This window comes from Scophthalmus maximus, chromosome 8 (assembly GCF_022379125.1).
Source record: "Scophthalmus maximus strain ysfricsl-2021 chromosome 8, ASM2237912v1, whole genome shotgun sequence".
In the NCBI taxonomy this organism is placed as follows: domain Eukaryota; kingdom Metazoa; phylum Chordata; class Actinopteri; order Pleuronectiformes; family Scophthalmidae; genus Scophthalmus; species Scophthalmus maximus.
In genome coordinates this window covers 1,637,501-1,664,454 of record NC_061522.1, presented here as the reverse complement: position 1 = coordinate 1,664,454, position 26,954 = coordinate 1,637,501, and the positions used below count along the sequence as shown (strand labels likewise).

Genomic DNA, 26,954 nt, shown 5'->3' with positions numbered 1-26,954 from the left:
GAGGAAGAGAGGGGGAGAGGAGGAGGAGGAGGAGGAGAGGGGGAGAGGAGTAAAGATGGCGGTGAAGAAAGGTTGAGGGGGGGTGGCAGGATGGGTTGCAGAGGTGGAGGTGGGGTGCAGAGGGTGTGAGGGTGTGTGTGTGTGTGTGTGTGTGTGTGTTGGGGGAGGAGGGATGGTCGAAGCCGATGGGGGTATATATTATGTTTTATGGTCACGAGGGGACGAATAAATCACTGTTTCATTAAACGGCTTCAGTCTCTGAGTGCTGCCCCCCTCTCTCCCCCAGTGGGACGTCCCTCTCCCTCTCCTCTCCTCTCCTCTTCCATCCTTCCTCACTTTGTCCTCCATCTTTTCCTGATCTCACCATCTCCTAAAAAACCCTCACATCCTCCTCCATCACTCCAGTAACTCTCTCTCTCTCTCTCTCTCTCTCTCTCACACACACACACACACACACACACACACACACACACACACACACACACACACACACACACACACACACACACACACACACACACACACACACACACACACACACACACACACACACACTCCTGTGCTGCCGTCGCCCGTCGACTCAGCGCCGACACTCGACAGCCGTGACACAATGAGGTCGAAGGTCAGAGGAGCAACAACAACAAGATGAAACCAGAGCCGGTTTCGAGGTTGAAGAGAAAGAAAGACGATGAGGGAGAAACAGCTCTTTATTTTAAATAAATAGGAACAAGAAGCGTCTTTCTCGTCGTCTCCGCTCCGGTGAAACAACACGAAAACCCGAATCACTATTTCATTTATTTATTTTCTGTAAAAAAAAATCCCCGCGAACGATGCGCCGTCGGTTTGGAAACTTTTTTTTCTTTCTTTCTTTTCGGGGGAAACTGAAAACAAGAGATTTATCTACAGTCGACAGAGACGACATCATCTTCAACATATATAAAAATACTATGACAAAATCAAATGCATTATAATATATTACAATCTGTTAGGCTGCTACTGTGTGTGTGTATAGACGTATTGCAGTTATAGTTGTAATAATAACATTATTATTAATAAAAGCTACATTAGTTCAATTCAGATTCATGAAAAGAAAAATTACTCAAAACAAATAAAAAACATGTTAAAACTCATTACACAGGTTTTATTTTTAGTTCCACATCCATATAAATTACATGTCTTCTCCTTCATATATATAAAAGCGACGTTTTCCGCGATGCGTTCACTGGCGGTCGGGAGAGGGAAGCGTTTGATCGGAGCAGCAACAACAAAAGCGCTGTCGTGGGATAATGAAGCTCATTATCGCGGAGCGCCGTCGTGTTGTTCGAGGAGTCTGACAATGACACACACTCACACACACACGTCCCCTCACACACACACACACACACACACACACACAGACACACCCCTCGTCTGGTGATGTGTCACGACCCCCTCCGCTGCCGCCCGTGAACTCTGTCACCTTTGACCTTTGGGCTGTGTCCACGTAACCACAGAGGAAGTGGAACAAGACGGCATTCTTTAATTTACGCATATAATCAAATGTAGTGTTTGTTAAGCGACTCTGTGAACAAACAGCAGGTGGCGCTGACGCGCAGACATTAACGGACTCCATCTTTGTTCGCGTGCTCGTCCACACTGAGTCTGTCTGGTACAGAAAGTAGGTTTATTAAGTTAGCAGCTTATTAAGGATGAATCTAATTAAGATGATTTCTTGTTCCAGTCCGGTCTCGTAAAAATGTTATGAAAATGAGAATCTTCCCTTTAAACGTAGACTCAGCGGCAACAGCCGAGAATTTACAATTATTTCCGTTACGTTACATTTGAGGAATATTTTGAATTAATTGAATAAAAAAGTTAAGGACAGAGAAAACTTTCTTTAATTTGCAAAACACTGCAAAAATCTGTGCAAAAACTGAATAATTTTCAATCCGTTCCAATTTCAATTGAAGTGTTTTTGTCACAACTTTCATATAATACATATATATATGCTTTCAGATAACTTTAAACCACTACATTTGATTCATCAATTTTAACGCTGCCGTCACCAGGAAATGGTTTCCTTTGTAAATATTAGGAAAACAGAATAAAACCATCCTCATTAACAAGACGTTGAGCCCGGATTCATATTTGTGTTTGAAGTTTCCAGTTTAGCTTATTGATTATTCCTACAGTGTTTCCTCTGTGATGAGGTCGTCGACTGTCGGTGCCGTACGTTAGAAATACCGTTCATTTTGTGTCCGCAAGACACGGGCTGCTGCGTTTCTGCTCATTTCATGAAACAAGGCTGATGACGGACTGAGGATTTCACCTTCCTGGTTATTTGGGACGTGTGCAGGGCGGTGACCTCTGACCTCTGGCCTCTCGCCCGCTGTCAGCCGGCGTTGACTCCGATCACTGCGAGGTCAGCTGCTGCTGCACCTGAACGTAACCTGTCGCTGCTCAAACTGCTTCAGCCTCGACGTGGAGAACAAACTGTCACCGGCGAAATGAGCCTGTTGGAGTTAATAGTTCAGAAACACCTGCAGGTGAAGTCTGACGGACGACGAGCTCCGTCTTTTTAAAAATATGTCAAAATGTAACGGTGGAACCTTTTCGACTCGCTCAGATTAGTACCTTTGTTTTCCTGCGACGAGTCGCCGCCGAGCAGAAGCACACACAGGTGAAGGCAGACGGAGGCTGTTCAACACACAGGATTAAACAATGAGCCGGGGGTTAGGTGGTGGTGGTGGTGGTGGTGGTGGTTAGGTTTCCCCTCGCAGCGGGTGAAGAAGAGGACGATGAGGATGAGGTTGACTGGTTGATTTCATGTCTCGAGAGGGAAAAGAACCGTCTCATTACAGAACACACACACACACACGCGAAACAAACACGGGAAGCGTCCGTTTATCAGTGATGAGGATCCCTACAGTGTGTGTGTGTGTGTGACACATCCGCAGCACTACACACACTCCTTGCAGCCGCACTCCACGGGCTTCTCCACGTCCTGCGCAAACGAGGTGCCGTCGTCGCACTCGAAGGCGAGCCGCCGCCGTCGCACCCTCAGGGGGGCGCAGCAGGGGGCGCCGCCGCCCGGCGGCCCAGCTCCCGCCTGGCAGCGGCCGCGACACTCCACCCAGGAGAAGGTCTTGGACGTCTGGCAGAGGACGGCGCCGCGCTGCAGCCGGTGGTAATCTCTCACCTGCTCGCCTCGACACGGAGACTCTGAGGGCGGGAACACACATGAGCATTAAGGAGCCAATCAGGAATCTGATCGCGTCACACGATCTCCGCCTCGACCTCCGACTCGTCCTCGCTCACCGATGTCGCAGCCGGCTCCCGTGTATCCCCGCTCGCAGACGCAGCTCTCCCCTTCCTCCGTCTGCTCACACTGGCCGTGCAGACACTGCAGACCCTGGCACGCCGCCGCCGGCTCCCCCTGCAGGTTGCACAGCGCACCGCGGTACCCCTCCGCGCACTCGCAGCGGTACGTCTGCGCGTCCAGCGCCACGCACGCGCCATTCACGCACCTGGACCAAAACAAACAAAACTCAGAGACGCAGATTTGTAAATGTCACATTGAGTCGTTTGACTCCACGTTACTGTGATGACATTTCGCGAGTGCAACATCTCGAGCGTCTTTAAATCCCAGAACAGAAGCGCGCTCACTTGCTGCCTTGACACGGGCTGACGCCGGTTGCCGTGGTGACAGCGTCCACTGCACTGAGGCCTCCTGCTATTGGCTGGTCGCAGTGTTGTCCTGTCCAACCCAGCTGACAGTGACACTGAGGGCCCTGATAGAGAGGGGACACGTTCACTACCTCACTTTAAACAAGTATACAACATCAGCACTAGCAGGGGGTTGCTAATAGAGCGCTGTACGTAAGCGAGCGGACGTCGGGCGTCCACCTGTCCGTCCCTAACCTGCGCGGCGTCGGGTTGGCAGATGCCGTGCAGGCAGTAGAGCTTGCGGCAGGCCTGGCAGCCCGGCACCACGCCGGGCTTCATGTGGCTGCGGGTGAAATCCTGCAGCTCGTGGTTGATGTAGAGATTCCGGATGCAGCCGTGGAAACTGGACGCGTTGAGGGTCTGCGAGGAGAGACGGCCCAGGGAGCCGGGCATCACCTCCTCCGGCATTCCTGCACACACGGGGACAAAGGACGGATCGCCCGCGTGAGACAAATCTTTAAAAAACCCTTCCTGTTCAGGTGAAGCTCAGGTGTGTGTCACTCCTCTTACCTCCCACGTACAGGGGGGCCTCCCCCGTCGCCAGCTGGCTCCGGCCCTGACTGTCCAGAGTCGTGGGCTCGCCCCCGTCCACGGACAGGTTCACCATCCGGTTAAAGGTCACCAGCTCCACCGTGTGGAAGCTCCCGTCATTCACTGTCTCCGTGCTGAGCAACACACACACACACACACACACACACGTGTTTTATTAGACACACGACGTGTGGCAGGACGGAGAAGGAGCCGGAAGGTGTGTGATGCTCTGCTGATACTTTCTTTTTCTTTTTTGAACTCTATCATCCAGTAATGTAAGCGGGCATTGAATGGCTTTGTTTTGACTAATTCTTTCTTCTCAAAATCCTTCTCTAAATCCTACTACTTCACTGTGTGAACAGCGAAGTAGCAGAAAGCCTGAAAGCTGAGCCGCTGCCTCCTTAACAGTGAGAACCGTCGAAAAATGTAAACACCCGACACCTCGGCTGTAAAGTGTCCTCCAGCAGCCTGTGCTTGTGTGTGTGTGTGTGTGTGTGTGTGTGTACCTGTAAATAGCGGTGGCAGGCTGGTTCCCGGGATCGTAGGTGACCCTGACGTGACCCTGGTGGAGCTCCACAGCGATTGGCTCGTCGTCTCCGTTGTACAGCAGGATCCCGTTGTCCTCTGCTGTTGACACCTGAAACACACACACACACACACACACACACACACACAATATTTAATGTTGGACATTCCCTGTGCCCGTCACAAGACAGGATGATGACGATGCGGGTCCTCACCTGCAGCGTGATGTTGGCCTGGGGCCAGTTCTTGACGTCCTGCAGCTCAACGTACGAATCTCTGTCGACGAAGTTGACGCTCACCAGCTTTTCGCAGCGCGGACCCTCGAAGCCCGGCAGACACTGACACGCTGCGCCGCCGCCCGTCTTCTCCGCGCAGGCGGCGCCGTTCTGACACCGAGCCAGCTGGCAGGGCGACGGGGGAGCGGCGACGAGGGCCACCTCGCAGAGCGGTCCACTGATGGTGACATCGGAGCAGAGATCAGAGAGAGAAGCCTCACATCTGATTACATGATGCATTATTACTGTACAGGACTGTATTGGGCTCATGGTCATGTTGTTCTAGAAGGTTTATGAATGTGTATTAATTAAAATATAAAACAATCATATTGTTACTGTGGATCATGTATTTAACACACGACTCCTCTACCCGTTAGCATGACACTAAAAACTACACTACCAATTGTCAGTTTTCCAAGTTGCACACTCAGTATTCCCAGTACCTGTATCCCTGTGCACAGACGCAGCTGTAACCGTCCAGATGGTCGACGCACTGAGCTCCGTTCTGACAGCGGTGATCCACACACTCGTCATAATCTATGCCGCAGTCCGGCCCCACCCAGCCTGGGATACACACACACCTGGAACACACACACACACGCACACACACATGCTACATGACACACGATGCAGGCATTTCGGAAAGTCAACACTGATGTCAGCACAATTCACCTTGGTGTAAACGTATCTGTGTGAGTCTGTGTTTTCCTCTAATCTCATGTGGGATCTGAAACTTTGCTGAGCCAGGCAGAGAGGAGATGTGAGTGTGTGTGTGAGTGTGCACTTGTACTTCTATATTTGTGAGGACCAGTTTGACCGTTAGACCTTACAAAGTGGGGACATTTTGGCCAGTCAGGGAGTCAGTTAGGGGTTAGGCATGTAGCTGTGACGGTTAGTGTGAGGGGCTAGGACATAGGAAGTTCAAGTGTGTGTGTGTGTGTGTGTGTGGTCACCTGGGGCCCGTCGGAGTGCTGACGCAGGTAGACTGATGCTGACAGGGGTTTCTACCTGGAGAACACGGCCCCTCCTCTTCTTCACAAAACAGACCTGAAGAGACGGATGATGACAAACAGTTTGTACGTAAAAGGGATCCGCTGTGTTATTTTCCTAAAACATGAATAACGAGAGTCGAGGGGAGATGATCCCGGGGGGGGGGGGGGGGGGGGGGGGGGCGGGCGACGCCCGCGGTTTCATACCTGTGTAATTCGGAGAACACAAGCAGGTGTAGTTCCCGACGCCGTCCACACAGGTGGCGCCGTTCTCGCACCCGTGGTCCTGACAGTCGTCCACGTTCACGTCGCAGAAAGTCCCGTGGAAACCGAATGCACACGCACAGCTGGAGGACGGACACAACTAAATATAACATTCAGGCTAACAAGAACGATGAGAAGATACCAGATACAAGTCGCTGAATTCACACATACCTGTAAAAAAAATGATTTACTATGTACTGTATATGTTAGCATTCAAGTATTATATGTACCGTACATATGTATGCTACATGTATGATGCTAAAATATATAAAATGTATAACAGCTGCTCTCCTCGCATGGCCAAGATCCAACCACAAGAAATTACAACATTCAGCCATGAGCCAAAAAAAGAAGGGTCAGGGAAATAAAAGAATAATTGAAACTCCCTGCAGACGCAACAGCAACCCAGCTGTTTTGCATGTGTTCACTGCAGGCGGGTTCAACGCAGTCGTTACCTGAAGCCTCTGGTCTGCTCGTCGCTCAGGCAGGTTCCTCCGTTGGTGCAGGGATTACTGAAACACGCGTCGATCGGTGTCTCACAGTGTTTACCCTGGAATATCACACACACGCACGCACACACACGCATACGCAATGAATGCAGAGCAGATCAACAGTGTAATTTGATGGGATTTTTTTCAGAGACAGATGCGGCTGAAAATAATCCCTGACGGCACGCAAACAAAATATTGGATCAGCGGTTTTTAAACGTTCAGCTCCGGGGGTGTAAATGGATTATTGTGTGATACTGTTGATACGAGGTGCCGACGAAAACAGACAACACACACACACACACACACACACACAGACGATCAGTACCGTGAATCCAGCCTTGCAGGTGCAGGTGTACGGCAGCGTGTCGTGGACTTGGCAGACGCCCTGGTTCAGGCAGGGGGACGACACACACGGACTACATTTGGCCTTCACAGACGCCTCCACAGGACCTGATATAAAACACACACACACACACACACACACACACACACCATGAACTTTACAGTGCAACAGTGTGTTGATGTGTAAGAAAGAAACACCACCATCAGCACCTGTGATGATGCACAACACAGGTCGTGATGAAGTTACAGTCACTGATGGTGAAGTATCATCGCACAGCTGAATGTCGCACAATGAGCTGAACGCAGATTAAAGCCTGGCTGACTTGGCTGCGTAAGTCAGAGCTTATTAGAAATAATATTGATAACAATAAACGTTCCGTAATGAAGTGCCAGAGAGAAAAAAGAAAGGAAACAAGACAAGAAAAGTCAAATGTAGATACAGATGACGTAAAGAACAAGATGGTGAAACGCAGATGACTCAAATTTAAGTCAGAAGACATGACGCATGCGTGAAAAGCTTTTTATGGAAATGATGAGTAATGAGAGGTTTTAAAAATGGAAAGGATATTATACATGTGATCCATCATCGCGAAGATTTGTCAAAAGTGTGTCGGAGCTGCGACCTGGGAATGAGCCGCGGAGCCGGGACGACACGGGGCAACTGAGTGGATCCAAGATTCATTCTGAAGCAGAAACATCTAGTGTTTTTAAAAGTAGAGGAGAAGACTTTTTAAAACTCAATTGGAAATCTAGTGAAAGTGATGGAGTCTTGTGAAAAGAGCAGCTTGTCTGTATTATTGAAATCACAATCTGGCTCTGTATCAAACATGACTTCATGATTACACGCTCATCTTTTTTATCTTTTTAAAAAATCAAGATACTTGAGGTTTTCAAATAAAATTACTTCATGACGCCATCAAATTTTCTTTGGCTCTGGTGGAAAGTTGCAGTCGTGTGGCATCATCATCATCATCATCATCATCATCAACATCACCCACGTGAGCGCGATGAGGAACATTGTGATTATCTGCGTATTAACTGGTTTCGTACAAACAAAGACGTGTTTGAGATCGTTTAGAAACAGAGAGGCCTTTTGTGTAGTTGTGTCCAGCAGGAAACAAAAGTGTGCTGTAAAAATAAATGTCCTGCTCGCTTGTCGGTCATAATTCTTTCATAAGCAGATGTAAGGACTGTTATGTTTTCATCCCAGTGCGTTTGTTTGTTCGTTTGTTTGTTTGTCAGCAGGATTACGCAAAATCTACTGTACGAATTTCCACGAAACTTGGTGAAAGTGTCGATCCGCCGTGACGCCGTGGCGTTTGTGAGAAGCTTTGAAGCCTCCAGTCTTGCATTTTGCCCGGCGCCATCTTGCGTGGGGGTGTGGCCTTACCTGGCCCAGAGCTCGTCCACCTACACCTGCAACCATGCACCGATTGGACGGTACCAGCTGTCAATCGCGCGCCATCCCTGCCCCCAATACATACGGCGCTTTCTCGTCTATTTGCCTCATAAATAACGCGCAACATGAACATCACGTATTGCAAAAGACTTGAAAGATCGAACCATGAACTCCTCGGGAAAATATTCACTGACGTTAGGGATCAAGTGAGAAGTAGTACAAACACACCAACAAAGTCTCTCCGGAGCTCTTCCCCCCCTCTTCCTCCTCACTCACCCAGACACTGGAACTTGTCGGCGGGCGTGGTGAGCAGCAGCTTGCCCTCCATGCCGCGGGGGCCGGCGCAGCGGGCGATGCCGGGCTCCTTGTAGCCGCTCTTCACCCAGTCGGACAGCCAGAGCAGACGGCAGTCACAGTACAGAGGGTTCGCTCCGATCGCTCTGCAGGAAGACAAGGAGATAAGGAGGAAGATACAAAGAGTCAGGGGAGGAAGAGGAGCAGTCCTGGTTTAGGATCAAGAGAAAGAGGAAAGAGAAAGTATTTAAAAGTACAAAAGGAAGAAGGGAGAAAGTTCCAAAGTTCCCCGTCCTGGGACGCATGAAGGAATATCATATCTTATATCTTATTTTAAAACTCATGAACATTTCCTCTACAGCAGTTACAGTATAGATTTGGAACGGACTAATGTTTTTCGTGTCAACAGTTGTTTTTTCAGGAAGAGCTCTTTGTGTTTTCTTTTGTGTTTCTTGCTTTAAAAAATGTTCCGACGTGATGTTTAAGACGAGACGAGGTGAAGGTGAAAGCGAGAGGGAGGGAATCATATGGAATGCATGTGGAAGGATGAAGAGGATGTGAGGAAGGGAGGACAAGGACAGAACAGGGAAATGGAAAAGAAGGAATGAGGCATGAACAGGCCCTGCACTGATTTTCACAGCCACACGGGGACGCTGTCACACCTCACAGCTCTGCTCTCTCTCACACACACACTCACACACACACACACACACACACACACGCACACGCACACGCACACGCACGCCTCGGATCAATGAAGCCATGGGAAATGATGGATCTCTTCAGCTAATCCAATCCAACAGACTGCTACTTGAAAACCACTGGAGCCATATAGAGAGAGAGACACACACACACACACACACACACACACACACAAGTGTAACGGAGTGTGTGTGTGTGTGTGAGAACTACATGTATATCTGGCGGCTTACAGGTGAGATAGCGAGGCCACGTCGCTGAAGATGCCCTGCTGCAGCTCGGAGATGTCGTTGCCATGGAGAGAGCTGGAAGATGGAGCACAATGCCGAGGGTGAACATTGAACAAGTCCAAAAACCTGCGTGTGTTTGTGTGTGCGCGTGTGTGTGTGTGTGTGTGTGTGTGTGTGTGTGTGAGCTCACAGCAGCCTCAGAGAGCGCAGGCCGCCCAGCGCCAGCGGAGGGATACAGCGCAGCGAGTTGTAGCTGAGGATCCTGACACGAGGAAAAACACACAACATCATCATGTTGGAAACACAGGTGTTTAAAAATGTATGTCTAAAGTTCATCGACGACATATATCATCAAACTGTTTCTCTCTGGATGAAGCCAATTAAATAAACCTACCCTGCGTTTCCATTACACCTCTGAACTCGGAATTACCAACCCACCCTTCCGGGTTCAGAGATCTGAGTTCTGAGGTGTAATGGAACGCAGGGTAAGTCACTGGAGTTTAAACTGTAGGGGTCAATAGCAGGACTCTTGACCTCTTTGACCCTTGTTTAACTGCAGGGTGTAACGTTCACGTAGCCCCCTAGAAATCAAAGACCCGGAAGTGAACTTTTAATCTGACACACATGACGCGTCCGTGTCGGTGGACTCACAGCGTGGTGAGCTGGCTCATGTTGGAGAAGGAGTCGTCGGACAACGAGCTGATCTTATTGTTGCTCAGGTCTCTGCAGAAAGAAACACACACACACACACACACACACACACACAGACGACATGGAGTCCAATCAGATACACAAACTAATAACACACACTGAGACACACCTTTTCTCTTATATGCTGCTCATCAGTGAGCTGAGTTGCTCACGCATGTGTGTGTGTGTGTGTGTGTGTGTGTGTGTGTGTGTGTGCGTAGGCTCATTAAGCAGGACAGATTTACTGAGTACACAGTCCACAGCTCCCCCTGCTGGATATATTCATAACTAACAGTGCATGTGGCGTTATTATCCCGTCTACTAACTACCATGTTTAAATGTTGGATCGATGTCTCATTGATAATTAAAAAGCTGCGGCAAAACAGAAAGGCGTCAAATAAAGTGGGAGGGTGAAGGTGCTTCTACTCCCTGATATACTGTACATTACAGATGTTTACATCAAATAACAAAAAACAAATCAGTGGAGAGAACAGTGGCTCTTTTAATAAACAGTCACCAGATTTGAGGAGACGGTGAAACGTTGAGTTAAAAGAGAAAAATAAAAGTTTTATCGATGTTTGACATATTTTTGATTTCATTTCAAGTCGGCACCAGCGCCGAAACCAGAAAGTCTCTGTTTTTGGTTTCATTTCCAGTCCAATGTGCTGAAACGCAAAAGGAAAACAATAAAACAAAATGCCTCCGTGTCCAATTCTTCCCCCGGCTGCCTTGTATATTATTAATATTTAATTGAGTGGAGGTGTGTGAGCAGAGGAAGTGTTTCCACAGTGTTTGGTGAGAGACGACAAATCTCTTACACGAGCTGCAGGTACTTGAAGGAGGCCAAGTCTTTGGGAACGCTGGTGAACTGGTTTCCATCCAGATACCTGCGAGGACGACAGGAAGAAGTTTATCAGTTTGTCATTTCTAATAAATTACTCACAGTGTCTGTCAAAGAAAAATCTGAGATGGTTTCTGAATTATATACATCAGAGAGTTTTTGTGTCTATAAATTCATACGTTTCTCATAATGTTTAAGGTCCAGTGTGCAGGATTCAGGAGGATCTAACGTTTTCATTAGTGTATAATCATCAGAATGGTTACCTGAGGTTAGGTCCTTTTTGTCTTTATTTGGAGCAGGTCCATGTTTCTACAGTAGCCCAGAAGGGAAAAACCAGACACTGGCTGTAGAGAGGGTTCGTTCATGTTTATATGTTCCCTGAAGGCCACCGTAGTGAGGGGAGGGGGTTTTCAGTCGGTTGCAATCTGCAACTCCACCACTAGATGTCACTAAATCCTACACACTGGTCCTTTAAATTAACGTAGCGCTGAATGAACAGGAAAAACTTCCTAGGTTTTGTTTTACAAATATAAATGAAGTGTCAAATCAAATAAATCCTTCAGGCTAATCAAACGCCTGCTAATCAAAGTGAGTTTTCTCTTTGCGTAATCCGTGCGAGGTTTGTTGCCGGATCATTTATATTTAGTCGCGCGACGGACCACAACCGGAGAATCTCCGCCTGTACGCTGTCAGACACGGTCAGTGACGTTTGGGAGGATCTCAGCGCTAATTGGCTTTCGCGACGTTGCATCACATGAATATTTTTAGCTTAAGTTCAAAAATGTCAACTGCGAACTTCGCTTCTGCTCACGTCTTTGCATTGACTTTGTCGCGTTAAGAATCATTTTAGAAACATAATTACAACCTTTTAATCCTAGAAGATTAAAATCTCTGGGAGGATAATAACTGTTACTTATTTTATTTGCTGCATTGGATTCAAAGTATCTCCACAAAGTCCTTGATATTATCTGACGCCGCGACGCGACTCACAGCTCGGTGACGTTGCGGGGAAGCCCCCTGGGCAGCCCCTGCAGGTGCTTGTTGCTGCAGCGGACCACCGTGTCCATGCAGGTGCACTGGTTCGGACACTGAGGCCCCGGAGCACAGCGGCTGTCGTCCAGCACAGAGCCTGAACAGACGGGAACACGAGACACAAGAGGTGATATCTCACTCTGTGAGGTCGTCAAAAGGCTGCTGACAAGTTGAAAAAAGCGAGAGCGTGTGCACTGTACCGTCCTCGCAGCGGAAGTCGGGCACAGCCACGTCCTGCAGCGGGATCTCGCGGAGGAAGGCGGGGCCCTGGCAGCGAGGGTTCCCCGTCACGATTCGCCTGCTCCGCAGCCAGGCCCCGAACCAGGACAGACGGCAGTCGCAGTTGAAAGGATTGGCCAGGAGGTTCCTGGTGGATTTGAAAAAGAGGAAAGAGCAGGAGATGAAGATGACGATAAAGAAACGACAAACACCACGTAACAGTTCATGTCTGCGTCACGCGTGTCACTGACAGCGTGGACAGGTTGGGCAGGGTGTCGAAGGCCCCGGGCAGGATGGTGCTCAGCTGGTTGTCGTAGAGCGAGAGGAGCCTGACGTTGGTCAAACCGCTGAAGCTGCCGTTGTGGATGCAGCTGATGCGGTTGTTCCTCAGCATCCTGCACGCACACACACACACACACACACACACACACACACACACACACACACACACACAAACACACAAAACACACACACACACATACACACACACACTCGGTCAGAGGTCTTTGGGGATTTTGACGTAGTTTATCTGCGATGTATTAAAATCGCGCTGAGTGTGACGAGCGAGCGGGTGAACTCACAGCATGCGCAGGCCCTCCATGCCTTTGAGCATGCTCCCTCGGACGGACTCCAGGTGATTGGCTGTGAGGTGGAGCTCCACCACGGAGGAGGCGCCGTCGAACGCTCCGTCCTCGATGTCCGAGATCTTGTTGTTGCTCAGGTTACTGGAAGGACGCGAGGAAGAGAAAAACCAAACAATAGCAGATGTTGTCAGCTACGGTACAGGATGTTTTCAGGCGGTGAAATAAATTCAGTAGAAGTTCTCTTGTTACTGTTTTGACTAGATTTTTCCGTGTACTTTTATTCCAGTAAAACATTTTCAAGTCTCCGTTTCATGCCCGTTCACTTTTGAAAAGAAGGCCATTGTTGAAGTTTATCTGAGCGACCTACATTTTCTTGAGCTGCGACAGGCCCTTGAAGGCGCCAGTGGCCTCCAGCACGGAGAGGTCGTTGTTGTTGAGACGCCTGCGACGATCAGAGAGAGAGACCGGACATGACAAACATCATTAGCAGAAGAGTTGGTTTGGAATGTGTGTGTGTGTGTGTGTGTGTGTGTGTGTGTTTGTCCAGCTTGTGTGTGCATCCATGCAGCATTAGTCCATATAGATACATGTCAACATGAATAAACATGAAGGAGCTGTGCTCAGCATGTGTGTAGTCAAATGCCACACTGTATGAATGTGTGTGTGTGCGTGTGTGTGTGTCTGTGGGTGTGTGTGTGTGTGTGTGTGTGCGCCTCACAGCTCTTCGGTGGAGGAGGGCAGGTGTTCTGGGAACTTGGTGAGGCGAAGGTTGGAGCAGTCGACCACATTGGCCTCACAGCGACATTTGGCGGGACACACTGGCTTACTGTTACACTCGTAGCTCTGACGTCTGTCCTCGGTGCCTGGACACACACACACACACACACACACACACACACACACACACACAAAGATGAACACTCGTGGGTCCAACTGATAGAGATATCTGTGGCAGATATTAGTATTTCTGATTTGAATGATAATGACTGATGATGATGAGCTGTTTCACCCACATGTCTGCAGAATTATTGATGCTGAATCAGAAAGATACGAGACACACACACACACACACACACACACACACACACACACACACACGCACACAAATGTACATACAAACACACATGATCACCTGGGATGTGGTACTGCTCTTTGGCTGTCATGGGGGGGAAAAGAAAGAAAACTGTCAATCAAAACGTAAGGAAGCTTTAAAGGAGCTCACACACTCACACACTCACACACACACACACACACACACACGCACACGTGGCAGCACTGACCGGAGCATCGGAACTTGTTGCTCTTGATCTGTGCGATGCGTTTGTTGGCGAGGCGGCGAGGGCTGGCGCAGCGGGCGCCGCTGGTCTCTATGGGGTTGGAGCGCAGGAAGTCGGCCAGCCACTTCACATTACAGTCGCACACGAAGGGGTTCTGGGCCAGGTGGCTGATGGGAAATCATCCGGGGAGGGGCGCGTCAATGTGGTGGAACAGAGCCAAAGAGAACAGGAATTTTGGACAGTACAGTTTGTGTGTGTGTGTGTGTGTGTGTGGTCTCACAGTGTCTGGATGCTGTGCAGGGAGCTGAAGGTTCCTTTGGCCAAACTCTGGATCTTGTTGTCGTACAGCGACAGAAGAGCCATGTTCTCCAGGTCTTTAAACACCGTGGCCCTGATGCAGTGGATCTTATTGGCATTCAGCAGCCTGGAGGACAACAGACGGCAAGAAGGAACCAAGTCAGTGAGAAGAACCAAGTCAGTAAGAAGGAAACAAGTCAGTAAGAAGGAACCAAGTCAGCAACAAGGAACCAAGTCAGTAAGAAGAACAAAGTCAGTGAGAAGGAACCAAGTCAGTAAGAAGAACAAAGTCAATGAGAAGGAACCAAGTCAGTAAGAAGAACAAAGTCAGTAAGAAGAACAAAGTCAGTGAGAAGGAACCAAGTCAGCGAGAAGAACCAAGTCAGCAACAAGGAACCAAGTCAGTAAGAAGGAACCAAGTCAGTAAGAAGAACAAAGTCAGTGAGAAGGAACCAAGTCAATGAGAAGGAACCAAGTCAGTAAGAAGGATACAAGTCAGTGAGAAGAACCAAGTCAGTGGGAAGGAACCAAGTCAGTAAGAAGAACCAAGTCAGTGAGAAGGAACCAAGTCAGTGAGAAGAACCAAGTCAGTGAGAAGAACCAAGTCAATAAGAAGAACCAAGTCAGTAAGAAGAACCAAGTCAATAAGAAGAACCAAGTCAGTAAGAAGGAACCAAGTCAATGAGAAGGAACCAAGTCAGTAAGAAGGATACAAGTCAGTGAGAAGAACCAAGTCAGTGAGAAGGAACCAAGTCAGTAAGAAGAACCAAGTCAGTGAGAAGGAAACAAGTCAGTAAGAAGGATACAAGTCAGTGAGAAGAACGAAGTCAGTGAGAAGGAACCAAGTCAGTGAGAAGAACCAAGTCAATAAGAAGAACCAAGTCAGTAAGAAGAACCAAGTCAGTAAGAAGGATACAAGTCAGTGAGAAGGAACCAAGTCAGTAAGAAGAACAAAGTCAGCAACAAGGATCAAAGTTAGTAAGAAGGAACCAAGTCAGTGAGAAGAACCAAGTCAGTAAGAGGGAACCAAGTCAGTAAGAGGGAACCAAGTCAGTGAGAAGGAACAAGGTTGATTTGACTAAATCTGTTCATAAACACACATTAGTTTCCATCTCTCAGTGTAAACCTGAGCACGTTCAAGTCGTCTGACGCCTGAGATTCATTTATGTTAGAACACAGTCGGTGTGTCAATGATGGAAACTGATATGATGAAAGTTGGTGTTGTGGACTCACAGCAGCTCCAGCGAGGCGAGGCCATCGAACACGCCGCCGGGCAGCTCCGTGATCTTGTTACCGTACAGAACCCTGCACACGGAGACGCTCGTCACTCACACTGTATCTGTTTTATTAGCACTTCAATTGTAACACACACACACACACACACACACACGGACCACCCGCTGTGACTGTTTGTACGACGTGATGTAATCCATAGGAAACGTGTTTACAGGGAGCGGGCGCCACTTTTACATTATTCATACCAACAAGTCGCACGAAGGCACGCATGCGGTGAAACATACGGAGGCTCGACGCAGACACACACATATTGGTGGAGACACTCTCATAACACTCCGGCAGTTTATTTACACACACACACACACACACACACACACACACACACAGACAGTCACTCAGGAGTGTGTGTGTGTGTCAGGGTCACTCACAGCGAGTTGAGAGCTTTGAGGCCGTGGAAAGCATCTGGAGCGATCTCGGATATCTGGTTGTTACTCAGGTCTCTGGGGGGAGAAAATATATACAACACACACTTAAGTCACAGACACACTTTCTCGCCAAAGAACTGTTCAACTGCTTCACTTTTGTTTTGCCGCGTGGGTCAACACACACTCATTGTCCCGTTTCCACAGTCACTTTTAAGAGGCAGGGGTCATGATCATCATCTTGTTTTCATCAGCTCAGGATCGTGACTAAATCCCAGAGAGGCAGAAACTTTTATCTCCTCACGCTTTGATAATAGCAACAGACTTCTCCTGCTTTATCCTCGCCGTTTGTTTGAGGATTCATATAAAAAACGTATATATCACTTTTCACGGCTCCAGATTTTTAACATTGGAGAACTTTTAATCCCTTGATTCAGTGTCTTCTTCTTCAAGTTTCTCCTGAAAACAATCTTTTATCGTGCAGCCTTCTCTGATTTTATCTGAGCCGCCTGTTTCTTATCATTATTCCATCTTGTGTCTTATTTAGTTTTAGTATCACTCCATCTCGTATTTCATTTTATCTCCATATCTCTGTCGTACACTTTTCTATTTCTCTCTGTCAAGCACTTTGTACGTTGTTTCGATAAGTGATCTATTAATAAAGTATATTATTATTATTATTATTATTATTATCATCTATCGTTCATGTCTGCAGATCGTTTTCCTTCTGGTCTCTGACAGAATCTCTTGCTTGTTTTGTAAAAAATTCTGCTGCCAGGATTTAGACTCGAACTTGAAACCAAGTATTTGTTCTCCAAGGTCTTTTGTCCGCACAATTACACGTTCTTGTGATACTATTATTATATATAACAATGTTTTATCTGCTAATACTTGCCAGTCTTTTCTTTTTGGCTTTGTTTGAATCTGTGTCCTGTGTTAAAAGCGTATTACTGGAGTGTTTAACGGTGCATTTCTTTTTCATGTTACATTACTCGTGGGTCATTTTCTCTGGGGTCAAACGTGCACCGATGTTTTTTTTATTGTTTATTTTTCCAAATCCAGTAATCAGATGAGAACAAATAGAAACCATTGATGAAGTGGAGTCACCCGACTCGAGCGAGAGGACGGGGGGACTGTGAGTGAGACGCTCTTCTGGCCCAAGTCACCGTTTTCACGTGTCTGATTCGCTCCGACAGGCCGGAACCACAAACATGTTGGATTAGAAAAGAAATCCTCGCTCTGCCGCCACGTCAAGTCGCTCAACTGTCATCGTGAATATTCTACGAACCACTTAATCCCCGCCTGGTAATGTAATCAACCCCCAAGTGTTGGCGCTCAGGACAGTTTCGCAGTGATGATGTAAGAGGGCGAAGGACGGGCGGGAAAAGACTGAGAGGAAAAGGAAAAACCGCCGAGAGACAAAGATGGAGAGAAGAGAATGTCTGAGGATAGAAGTGGGCAAAGGGAAAAGCAGCGACCACAAAGAAGGAGTCAAAAAGTCATGAGCATTATTATTGTGGTTGAAAAACACATGTACCAGATCACAAAGAAATGCGCCCGAGTCGTCAACTGAGACCATTAAAAAAAGGGCCTCTGATGGGGACTAGGTCTGCTCGCAGGCCGACATAAATCAAGTGCCCCGCGATAGTGAAAATCCACTGGGGCTGTTTGTTATGTCGAGCGGGAAAAACCACAGCTCGGTGAACGGTGGCGACTGAGGAGGAGGATGAGGATGAGGAGGAGGAGGTGGCGGACGAGGAGGAGGAGGAGGAAGAGGAGGAGGAGGAGGAGGAGGAGGAGGAGGAGGAAGAGGAGGAGGATGAGAGGAGGAGGAGGAGGAGGAGGAGGAGGAGGAGGCGGAGGAGGAGGAGGAAGAGGAGGAGGAGGAGGAGGAGGAGGAGGAGGAGGAGGAGGAGGATGAGAGGAGGAGGAGGAGGAGGAGGAGGAGGAGGAGGAGGCGGAGGAGGAGGCGGATGAGAGGAGGAGGAGGAGGAGGAGGAGTAGGAGGAGGAGGAGGAGGAGGAGGAGGAAGCGGATGAGAGGAGGAGGAGGAGGAGGAGGCGGATGAGAGGAGGAGGAGGAGGAGGAGGAGGAGGAGGAGGTGGATGAGAGGAGGAGGAGGCGGAGGAGGAGGAGGAGGAGGATGAAAGGAGGAGGAGGAGGAGGAGGAGGAGGAGGAGGAGGCGGAGGAGGAGGCGGTCCAGTTGGCACATCACAGTTTTCAAAACACCAGTCATCTCTTTTTTCAAAAGCAGAAACAGCGGATACCCATTTGGTTTATAGGCTACTTTGGCTTTTAACTTTTTCTTTTAACTTTGTTTCACCAAAGTACCTCCCATAAACACCAAAGGTGCTTTAAAATGAAGGTTTCTCTTTATCATTTTTGTGCCTTGTATGTGAGGTACAGGAAAACCAACGGTCATTCGTCATTACCTAAATAACTTATTATTAACTTATATAACTCAGCAGAGCTGAGATGAGGTCAGTGTCAATTCCGTGGATTACATGACTTTTATATTTCCTTGTAATACGTATCTAGGCGAACTTGCTTTTATAAGCCTGGAGAGGTTTTTCTCTTAATCTCGCCTGCACAAGTTTTTCCGCGTTGTGTTACCGTGCTAAATAAAACAAATAAGTCGAGCCGTGCTTCTCTGCAGGACTCACATTCGTCGCAGCTTCTTGTAGGAGGTGAAGGCGCCCGGAGGAACCGACTTGATGCCGTTCTGCTCCAGACGACTGGAGAGAGAGAGAGAGAAACATCCGTGTAGGTTGTTACACACCACAGCAGGTCACGTACAACTCACTGTGCACCACAGCACACGGAGAGAAATGAGTCTCAAAAAGGTCACAAATGTGTTTCACACGATCGACAAGCGAAAGATACGAGTTACAAATGTGTACAATGATCGGAATAATGGACTTTTGAGACAGTTTTTCCCGCAGGCATCTACGAAAAGGAACGCATAGGCCCGAATCCATCCAAAGCCCCGACGTCCGAGTTTTAAAAAGATCTCAGGTGTTTTCTCGTTACTACAACATATTTTTCTCGTTATAACGTTCTCGTTAAAAATTAGATCATTTTCAAACGTAATAATTTGCCCGTCAGAACGAGATGTGTAACACATTGTTTTAGGTCTCATCTGGGAGGACGGAGATCCACACATGGAGGGACTGCGCACGTTCTTGAGGAATGGAAATCTACTGGAAGAATGTGTCGCCAAACATTTCAGGAAACTACCCACATCTCCGTCATGGCCTCGGGCAGGTGGGCGGGGATGGCGGTGAGGCCCCTCCCCCGACAGTCCACGATGTTGTTGCTGCAGGAGCACATGGGCGGACAGGAGCCGGACGCCAGGCTGCACGGCTGCACGAAGGCACTGCCGCCGTGGCCTGGAAAAACAAAGACCAACCATACGACAAGAGAGTAAAAAACATTCCGACTTCCATCTCGCAAACCGTAAAACGGCGCGTGGTGCAAAGCGCTGAGCTGCCGTACCTGAGCAGGCAAAGTCATTCTTGCGCAGCTCGGCGAGGTTGAGGCCCCTGAGCGTGGGAGGGGAGCTGCACTGCGTGTAGAGGCCCAACGCCGGACGCTGCCGCAGCCACGGAGACAACCAGGCCAGGTGACAGTCGCAGCGCAGGGAGTTGGAGTGGAGACGGCTGGGGACCGGGCGGAGGGGGACGGAGAGAGGGGAGGCCGAGGGGAAGAGGGAGGGAAGACGGGACAAAGGAGCGTGAGGTAAACTGTCTCCTCGAGCATTCTGGGTAATGTAGTGACGGACTCACAAGGTGCGCAGCTTCGGCATGTGGTTGAAACTGGAGACTGGAATACTGCTGATGTTGTTGTTGTTCAGCGTGCTGAGACACGGGGAGATGGACAGAAGAGGAAACAGAAAGAGGTGGAAGAGTTCCAGAGGAGAGGATTAGGTGACACCAGGATGTTGTGAGTAAAATGTTTTGAAAACTTCATACTCCTACCACGGAAAAACAAAACCTCGGTCGGAAGTGAATGTGGCACAATCGGCGGACAAGACGCCAAAGCGTGTCTGTGTTACCTCAGTGGGTTTTTTTTTCTTCCTCAGGATACTCACAGGACTTCCAGGGATCGCAGAGCTCGGAACGCCCCCTCCTCGATACAGCTGATGTGGTTTTTATCCAGTTGACTGGGGAAGAAAAAAGAGCACAAACTCAACGTCACACAACTCGCTTGGTTGTGTTCAAGGACACTGGAGCGTCTGACGTGAATCTGCACGGACGAGATCATTTGGCACTTGTACGTGACGTTCAGTTGACGCTGTTTACTGTGTGTGTGTGTGTGTGTGTGTGTGTGTGTGTGTGTGTGTGTGTGCTTGTGTCTATGCCTTCACGCACAGGTTCTTGAGGTCCGTGGCTCCTCTGAACGCTCTCCTCGGGATGGCCTGGATGCCGTTTTCACTCAGGTCCCTGAAAAAACAGAGAAAGGAAAAACATGCTGTTTGAAAAGGAAACCCTGTACGAATTTAAAGCATTATTTAAATTAAAAAAGAAATCAGTCTGATCAGATCTTCCTTCCTGGGCCGTCCTGCCAACATCACGTCTCATTCTTAGGATGTTCCACCCCATTACCAGCCAGATACCACTTCTTCTTTATCTTAATGGAGTTTTCCCTCCATCCTGGAGGAAACTGGAGGGGGGGAGCAATCAGATGGCTCTCGCCCGAGGCGCAGAGGGTCACATGTACTACAACAGGCCGACTTGACTGCTGACAGAAGCAGGAAGAGATTCACTGCTACTGTACCACGAGGAAGACGGTGCGGGGAAAAGAACGACATCTGCAGCAGCAACAACAACAACAGAAGCCAAAGGGAAGAAGTGCAAAACCAAAGGGAAGATAAAGTGTGTGTGTGTGTGTGTGTGTGTGATGAGCCACAGAGGACGGTGTACACATCATCTCTGGCCCTGCAGGACCTCAGACACACTCCATTAATGTTGGGGTCAGAGCAGAGAGCGTGACGGCAGAGGAAACACCCAATTTACTGCGACCCTCCACTGCTGACATGTAATATATGCACCGTTTGTGACACGGCCGGACTCGGAACACGTCTCCGGCCGATGGCAGATCAAAGTGTAAAAGATGAATCTGGATCTATTGGAGGCTTTTATTTGTTTTTTTCCTCTTCTGATTTGCTGGAGTCAGAAAATAAGGGGACGAATAAAATAGTAACTGCCCGTTTCCACTGGGAAAGTAAAATAACCTTTTGTCTCCAGAGGCATATTCTGTAGCATGTTATCTCCATCCATCCATCGTCTACCGCTTTATTCATTTAAGGGTCGTGGGGGGCTGGAGCCAATCCCAGGTGACATGGGAGGCGGGGTTCACCCTGGACAGGTCTCCAGCCTATCACAGGGCCACATACAGAGACCAACAACCATCCACTCTCACATTCACACCTACGGTCAATTTAGAGTCTCCAATGAACCTGACCCCATTCTCATGTCTCTGGACTGTGGGAGGAAGCCGGAGAACCCGGAGGGAACCCACGCATTCACACGAGAGAACATGCAAACTCCACACAGAAAGGCCCTGGACCTTCTTGCTGTGAGGCGAAGGTGCTAACCACCACACCACCGTGCAGCCCTAGCATGTTAACGTTTTATTATTATTGTCTAATCAAAAATATTTTGAGCTGGTTAGCATGCTCACATCGATAGATGGCACCGAAATGGCACCCGATTAAACAAAAGGTCATGCCGCATATAAACCGCATGGGGGCACACACGCCTTTAGCCAGCCACCATGTGCTGCGCGTCATTACTCAACTCTCCTTCAATGTTTCTATCGAAATAAAAGCAAAAAAATATACCAAAAACATATACTCAGCAAAAGAAAAAGAAGCAAAACAAAAGTTTAAAAAAAATTAAACTTTAACAGAGGTAAGTCGTGAGTAAACAGCTGTTAATGCTAAAAATTGATGTAGCATAGCAAAACAGGGGATTACTACAGCGTAGCCATATGCTAACAGAACATGAAAATGTTGGAAACAAAACTACAACTTCAATATTTTTGAAAGCTTCATCTAAGGACTGAAACTCTAGAATTGAAATTTTGGACTGAATGTGCGAAAGTAAAAGCGCTAAATGTTACAAGGCTAACACGCTAAACATCAGCGCGGCAACATCCAACAGCTGCTATTTTGTATATTAGCATGCTAACTGTAACTGTGCTAGCCTCGTAATGCTATCGTTCAGCTGGAAGCGCAGCTGACAGCTTTGACTTTATTTGTTGGCACAGATCTAAGTAGTTGGCTCTGAGACCAGCGTGAGTTTCAGTACAACTCCTCTGAAGTTATGTGACCTTGAAGGCGAGTTCAAGGTCACATAGAGGTTAAAGAAACTAAAAAAAACTAAACTTGTCCCTCCATTTTTCCCTTCCACCCAACAATTTTCATTTTATGCGTCTCTCAGCCTTGTTAAAGCCACGATGACCGTGGCCATTCTCTTTTGTTTCTGTTGTCAGACTCGGCGTGTTCAGTGTTCTGTCAGTCACAGCTCTGGTTCTGTCGAGCTTCTCTGCTCTGCGGCCAGACCAGAGGGTCAGGGAGAGGTCAGTGGTTAACGGGCAGCAATAAGTGAGCCTGCAAGAAAAAGAAGAGAAAACAACACCGCCGAGAACAAAACCAGAGGAAGAAAAACTAAAACTACTAGACGCTGTCCGAGCTCAGCAGCAAAAGGAAGGTGGTGAGGGATATAGAGAGTGACAGACACGGCCCAAAAGGAGGACGGCGTGATGGATGGATGGGGTTAAAGTGTGTGGGATGGTAAGGACGTTCAGAATGATATAGAGAAAAAGCAAGAACAGAAATTAGGAGCGTGAAAATTGCATCTCTTTACTGGCAAAAAAACAGTAGTCGAGTAGACGATGCAAACAGAAAGAGAGGGGTTGTTATGACGATACAGACGGAAGGAGGGATGGGAGCGTGACAGAAAGAGATGGAGGAGGAGGAAAGAGATGAAGTCCAGTATTTATCTGCTTCATTTCAGAGAGAGAGAGAGCTGAAGGCCAGTGAACCAAACTAACCCTTTATTTGTTTTCGGCCTGTCTGCCCGGAGTCTGTTCTCCGCCTGCCAGCGTCGCATCCGCTCGCAGACATGAGCCGCGGAGAACCGACGCTGCCGAGGGAGCTTCGGTCACAGATAAGGGATATTTCTCAGCAATACTTTAGAGGGGAACATTCGTCCGGCGAAGGTCACCAGGTGTAAAGTTCAGCAAAACCACCTGATTAATGAGGCACATCGGGAAAAAATGTCTAACAGGATAAAGAGAGGTAAAGTAAAGACGAACACTTCTTACATCTCGGATTCAATTTCACTTTCAACCAGAGTTCAGGAAACACACACACACACACACGCACACGCACAAGCACACACACACACACACACACACACACACACACACACACACACACACACACACAATCACACACCCCAATATTAAAGATGCTTTCCCATCAGGTTACCAGGACATCTGTTGCCAGGACACCAGGAGGCTGGATATGATGTTTACTGGAGGGAAACAGAATGGTCACAGCTGGACCGTGTGTGTGTGTGTGTGTGTGTGTGTGTGTGTGTGTGTGTGTGTGTGGACAGTAGCTAGTCTCATGATATTTGCTCTCTGTCCTGCTCCCTCTCTCTCTGTCTCTCCTCTATTCATGTTCTGATCCGCCCTGTCATCTGTTGTGAACGGGTCCGTCCTCCCTCCTCCTCTTCACCCTCCCATTGTTCCTCCGTCTCTCCTGGCGTTCCAATATCCTCCTCCCTCCTCCTCCCTCCCTCACAGAGGAGGGTGAGAAAGGTAAACTTTCCCACTCGTCTTTTTCCTCCCCGTCACCTCTCCGTCCGTCTCTCTCTCCACCAACGGGTCAAACACAGGTTGGCCTTCGCGGAGCAGTCTGATTGGTCGACAGAGACGTTCCCAGCTGTGATGGCGTTTCGCTCTGATTGTTCTCAGTCGCTGATCACTCCGGCTCTTTCTCCACCGCGTTGTTAGCGTAACGCTGCGTTTCGCAGAATGTTTCACGACGTCATTGTCAAGTTCGCTGCAGATTTTGTTCTATGAGAGCGCGGGGATATTGAAAGATGACCGCCAAAAAAAACTCCTTCCAATTCTGTTTGCAATTTCTCAAATAACGGTCGTTTGAATGATTTTCACAATAATTGGTGCAGAGACCTTTGAGCTTTTAAGGTCAAATGTGGTATTTGACCTCAGAATGGGCTCTAGTTTTGAAGTGTGTGTGTGGTCAAGTGGTTGTAAATGCATTTTTGCTAAAAGACATTATAAAAATTCGTGAACTTTGACCTAATTTCCCCCCCAAGAAGATGACATCATGGGTCAAGTGGGCTAAAATGTATCTGGAAGGAAAAATAATCTGAAAATCGTAATCTGAAAAAAAAAAGGAGCTGGAGTTTCAGACAGTTTCAGTTTGACAGAGAACATGAAGCTCAAATAAAAAGGGAACAATCGTCACACAGCAAATTAAATAAGAGCTATAGAGGCTCCCCTCTCGCTTCATCCCTCCCTCCTCCCTTTCTATTCCCTAATCCTCATCCTGTCTTCTTTATCCTCTCAATATCTCTCCCCCTCCCTCTGTGCCTCTCTACTTTCAGCTCCCTCTTTACTCGTGTCCTTCCCTGCTCGTCCTCGTCACCGTCTCCACTCTCTCCCATTGTTCCTTCCTTCATTACAACCCTCCTCCGCTCTCCTCCCTCCTGCTCCTTCACCTCTTCCCTCTGCTTCTTTTTACTTCAAATTCATATCATCCATCTTTGCTCCATCCTTTTCTACCTCCCTTCCTGTGGACTTGCTTCTCCCCTTCCCTCCCTCCATCCCTCCATCCCTCCCTCCCTCCACAGGGAAGCACAGCGCTTAATTGAAAAACCCCAAAGGCAGATGAAGGAAAGGTGATGAGGTTGAGGAGGAGGAAGAAGAAGAGGAGGAGGAGGAGGAGGAGGAATGATGAAAAGCCCCGAGGGAGAGAGGGGGGAAGAATAAAGCAGACGAAACAGAGATGTGAGAGTTGAGTGTGTTTCTCCACCGTCTCACTAATATTTGTCTTAGCACCGATCTGAGAGCCGTGATTGGCCGTTTCTTCCCATCGCGCTTTTCCACTGCCCTCGGCGTGTCGGCTTTACTTTGGACGGACATGACAGGCGAGAGTCAGTGTTCGTGGTCCGACCTCCCACACACACACACACACACACACACACACACACACACTCTCTCTCTCTCTGGACCGTAGAATAACAGCGGAGTGGGTTTTCGTAAGGGGAGTGATGTGTCTGTCCATCGTGAAGCCGTCACCACACACAGCAGGCGCCGGGCCGCAGTCCAGGGTTTTTAGAAAAAATACAAATGAGTCCTGCCGATTATGGAAATACATATATATATATACATATATATATATATATATATATATATATATATATATATATAAAGTATATGTATAAGAAGATGGAAATGGACTGAGCACACAGAGACGTAGCTGAATGGGATTTTACTTTTTGGCGTTTTGAGACAAAGGCGAGTTTTAGCTCCATGTCAGAATTCATCTCTAACTCACCCAAAAAACACACACACACACACACACACATCACGTGACCGTCCACGTCCACTGGGCACGCGCGCGTCGGCGTGTGAACAGGAAGCAGCTTGTCGGACTCTGCCGCGGTTGCGGAAAATGACCCCGAGCGAAGAACAGCGACGGTGAGAGGAAAGTTACGAGCAGGGAGGAATCTTCTCTGGGCGGCGACGGGATGGAACCCGTGACTGACAGGAAGTGTTTTAGTATAAATGCAACTTTTCATTGCTACGTGAATACGTTTTTTTTATTATATAAAATCAGTAAGATGTGGGAATTGTGTCCGAGATGCTCTTAATCATTTGAACGAGCTCATTTAAACGTGTCAGTACAAACATCCAGTCAGACTGAATGATCACAAACACGATGAACGGCCGCACGGCAGCCCCGCTGCTCCGCAGACACACCTATAGATAATGAGGTCCCGTGATCACGCAGGAAAACACAACACAGAGGCAAATGTGTGTAATTAACACACAGGCGCGCACGCAAACAGACGATTACACAGTACAAGTGCTAATGCAAGCAATTATCACACACAGTCACGGGCGTGTCGCTATTCGGCTCCCTCGGAAAAATTAGTCGGGTAAACGGCGCCAGCAGCCGTCGCTCAGACGCCAATCAGCTGCACTAACGAGGACGGTCCTGGCACGCCGCCTAACGACCAAAAATACACACACACACACACACGCGTCCAATTTCCTGGAGTACGCTGCTGCACATGTCGGTGTAAAGATGATATGAATCCAACAGGAAACGACCGCAGGACAAGATCTAACTCCATCAGTGAAAATACGAATGTGTGACAGTGACACACGACGATACACACGTTGGTGTCATCGAAAAGCTGAAAATGGCAAATGTGCTTTGCGCGAAGCGTCGAGTTCACAGGACGCAGCACCAAAAGACTATAAAACCTCAGCAGTGCACATTCAGGATTCTGTATCGACCGGCCCGACCACACAGTTCACCTGCAGGTCAAGGTGTGTGTGTGTGTG

The 26,954-nt window shown here is 48.3% G+C and overlaps 1 protein-coding gene across 3 annotated transcripts in view; it reads right to left on the bottom strand.

Annotated features, from left to right (window-relative positions):
- Positions 1–689: 689 nt before the first annotated feature.
- Positions 690–26,954, bottom strand: part of LOC118312348 (slit homolog 1 protein-like) — a 41,825-nt gene continuing 15,560 nt past the window's right edge. Inside the window, exons 8-43 of one of the 3 annotated variants that reach the window (XM_047333706.1) lie at positions 20,714–20,785; positions 20,434–20,505; positions 20,129–20,200; positions 19,839–20,002; positions 19,585–19,732; positions 19,007–19,078; positions 16,349–16,420; positions 15,918–15,989; positions 14,668–14,811; positions 14,391–14,554; positions 14,243–14,266; positions 13,829–13,973; positions 13,478–13,552; positions 13,108–13,251; positions 12,778–12,921; positions 12,508–12,674; positions 12,266–12,404; positions 11,253–11,321; positions 10,396–10,467; positions 9,935–10,006; positions 9,748–9,819; positions 8,798–8,961; positions 7,106–7,230; positions 6,745–6,839; positions 6,233–6,372; positions 5,990–6,083; positions 5,480–5,617; positions 4,977–5,214; positions 4,743–4,873; positions 4,216–4,370; positions 3,901–4,115; positions 3,646–3,770; positions 3,298–3,506; positions 2,947–3,201; positions 2,614–2,676; positions 690–2,492 (exon numbers count right to left, since the gene is read on the bottom strand). In XM_047333706.1, coding sequence (XP_047189662.1) covers positions 2,476–2,492; positions 2,614–2,676; positions 2,947–3,201; positions 3,298–3,506; positions 3,646–3,770; positions 3,901–4,115; positions 4,216–4,370; positions 4,743–4,873; positions 4,977–5,214; positions 5,480–5,617; positions 5,990–6,083; positions 6,233–6,372; positions 6,745–6,839; positions 7,106–7,230; positions 8,798–8,961; positions 9,748–9,819; positions 9,935–10,006; positions 10,396–10,467; positions 11,253–11,321; positions 12,266–12,404; positions 12,508–12,674; positions 12,778–12,921; positions 13,108–13,251; positions 13,478–13,552; positions 13,829–13,973; positions 14,243–14,266; positions 14,391–14,554; positions 14,668–14,811; positions 15,918–15,989; positions 16,349–16,420; positions 19,007–19,078; positions 19,585–19,732; positions 19,839–20,002; positions 20,129–20,200; positions 20,434–20,505; positions 20,714–20,785 — 4,339 coding nt within the window. In that variant the 3' untranslated portion in view covers positions 690–2,475. Of the gene's footprint in view, positions 2,677–2,946; positions 3,202–3,297; positions 3,507–3,645; positions 3,771–3,900; positions 4,116–4,215; positions 4,371–4,742; positions 4,874–4,976; positions 5,215–5,479; positions 5,618–5,989; positions 6,084–6,232; positions 6,373–6,744; positions 6,840–7,105; positions 7,231–8,797; positions 8,962–9,747; positions 9,820–9,934; positions 10,007–10,395; positions 10,468–11,252; positions 11,322–12,265; positions 12,405–12,507; positions 12,675–12,777; positions 12,922–13,107; positions 13,252–13,477; positions 13,553–13,828; positions 13,974–14,242; positions 14,267–14,390; positions 14,555–14,667; positions 14,812–15,917; positions 15,990–16,348; positions 16,421–19,006; positions 19,079–19,584; positions 19,733–19,838; positions 20,003–20,128; positions 20,201–20,433; positions 20,506–20,713; positions 20,786–23,399; positions 23,549–26,954 lie in introns of those variants that run through there. The other 2 variants (XM_047333707.1, XM_047333705.1) reach the window with 2 other exon arrangements.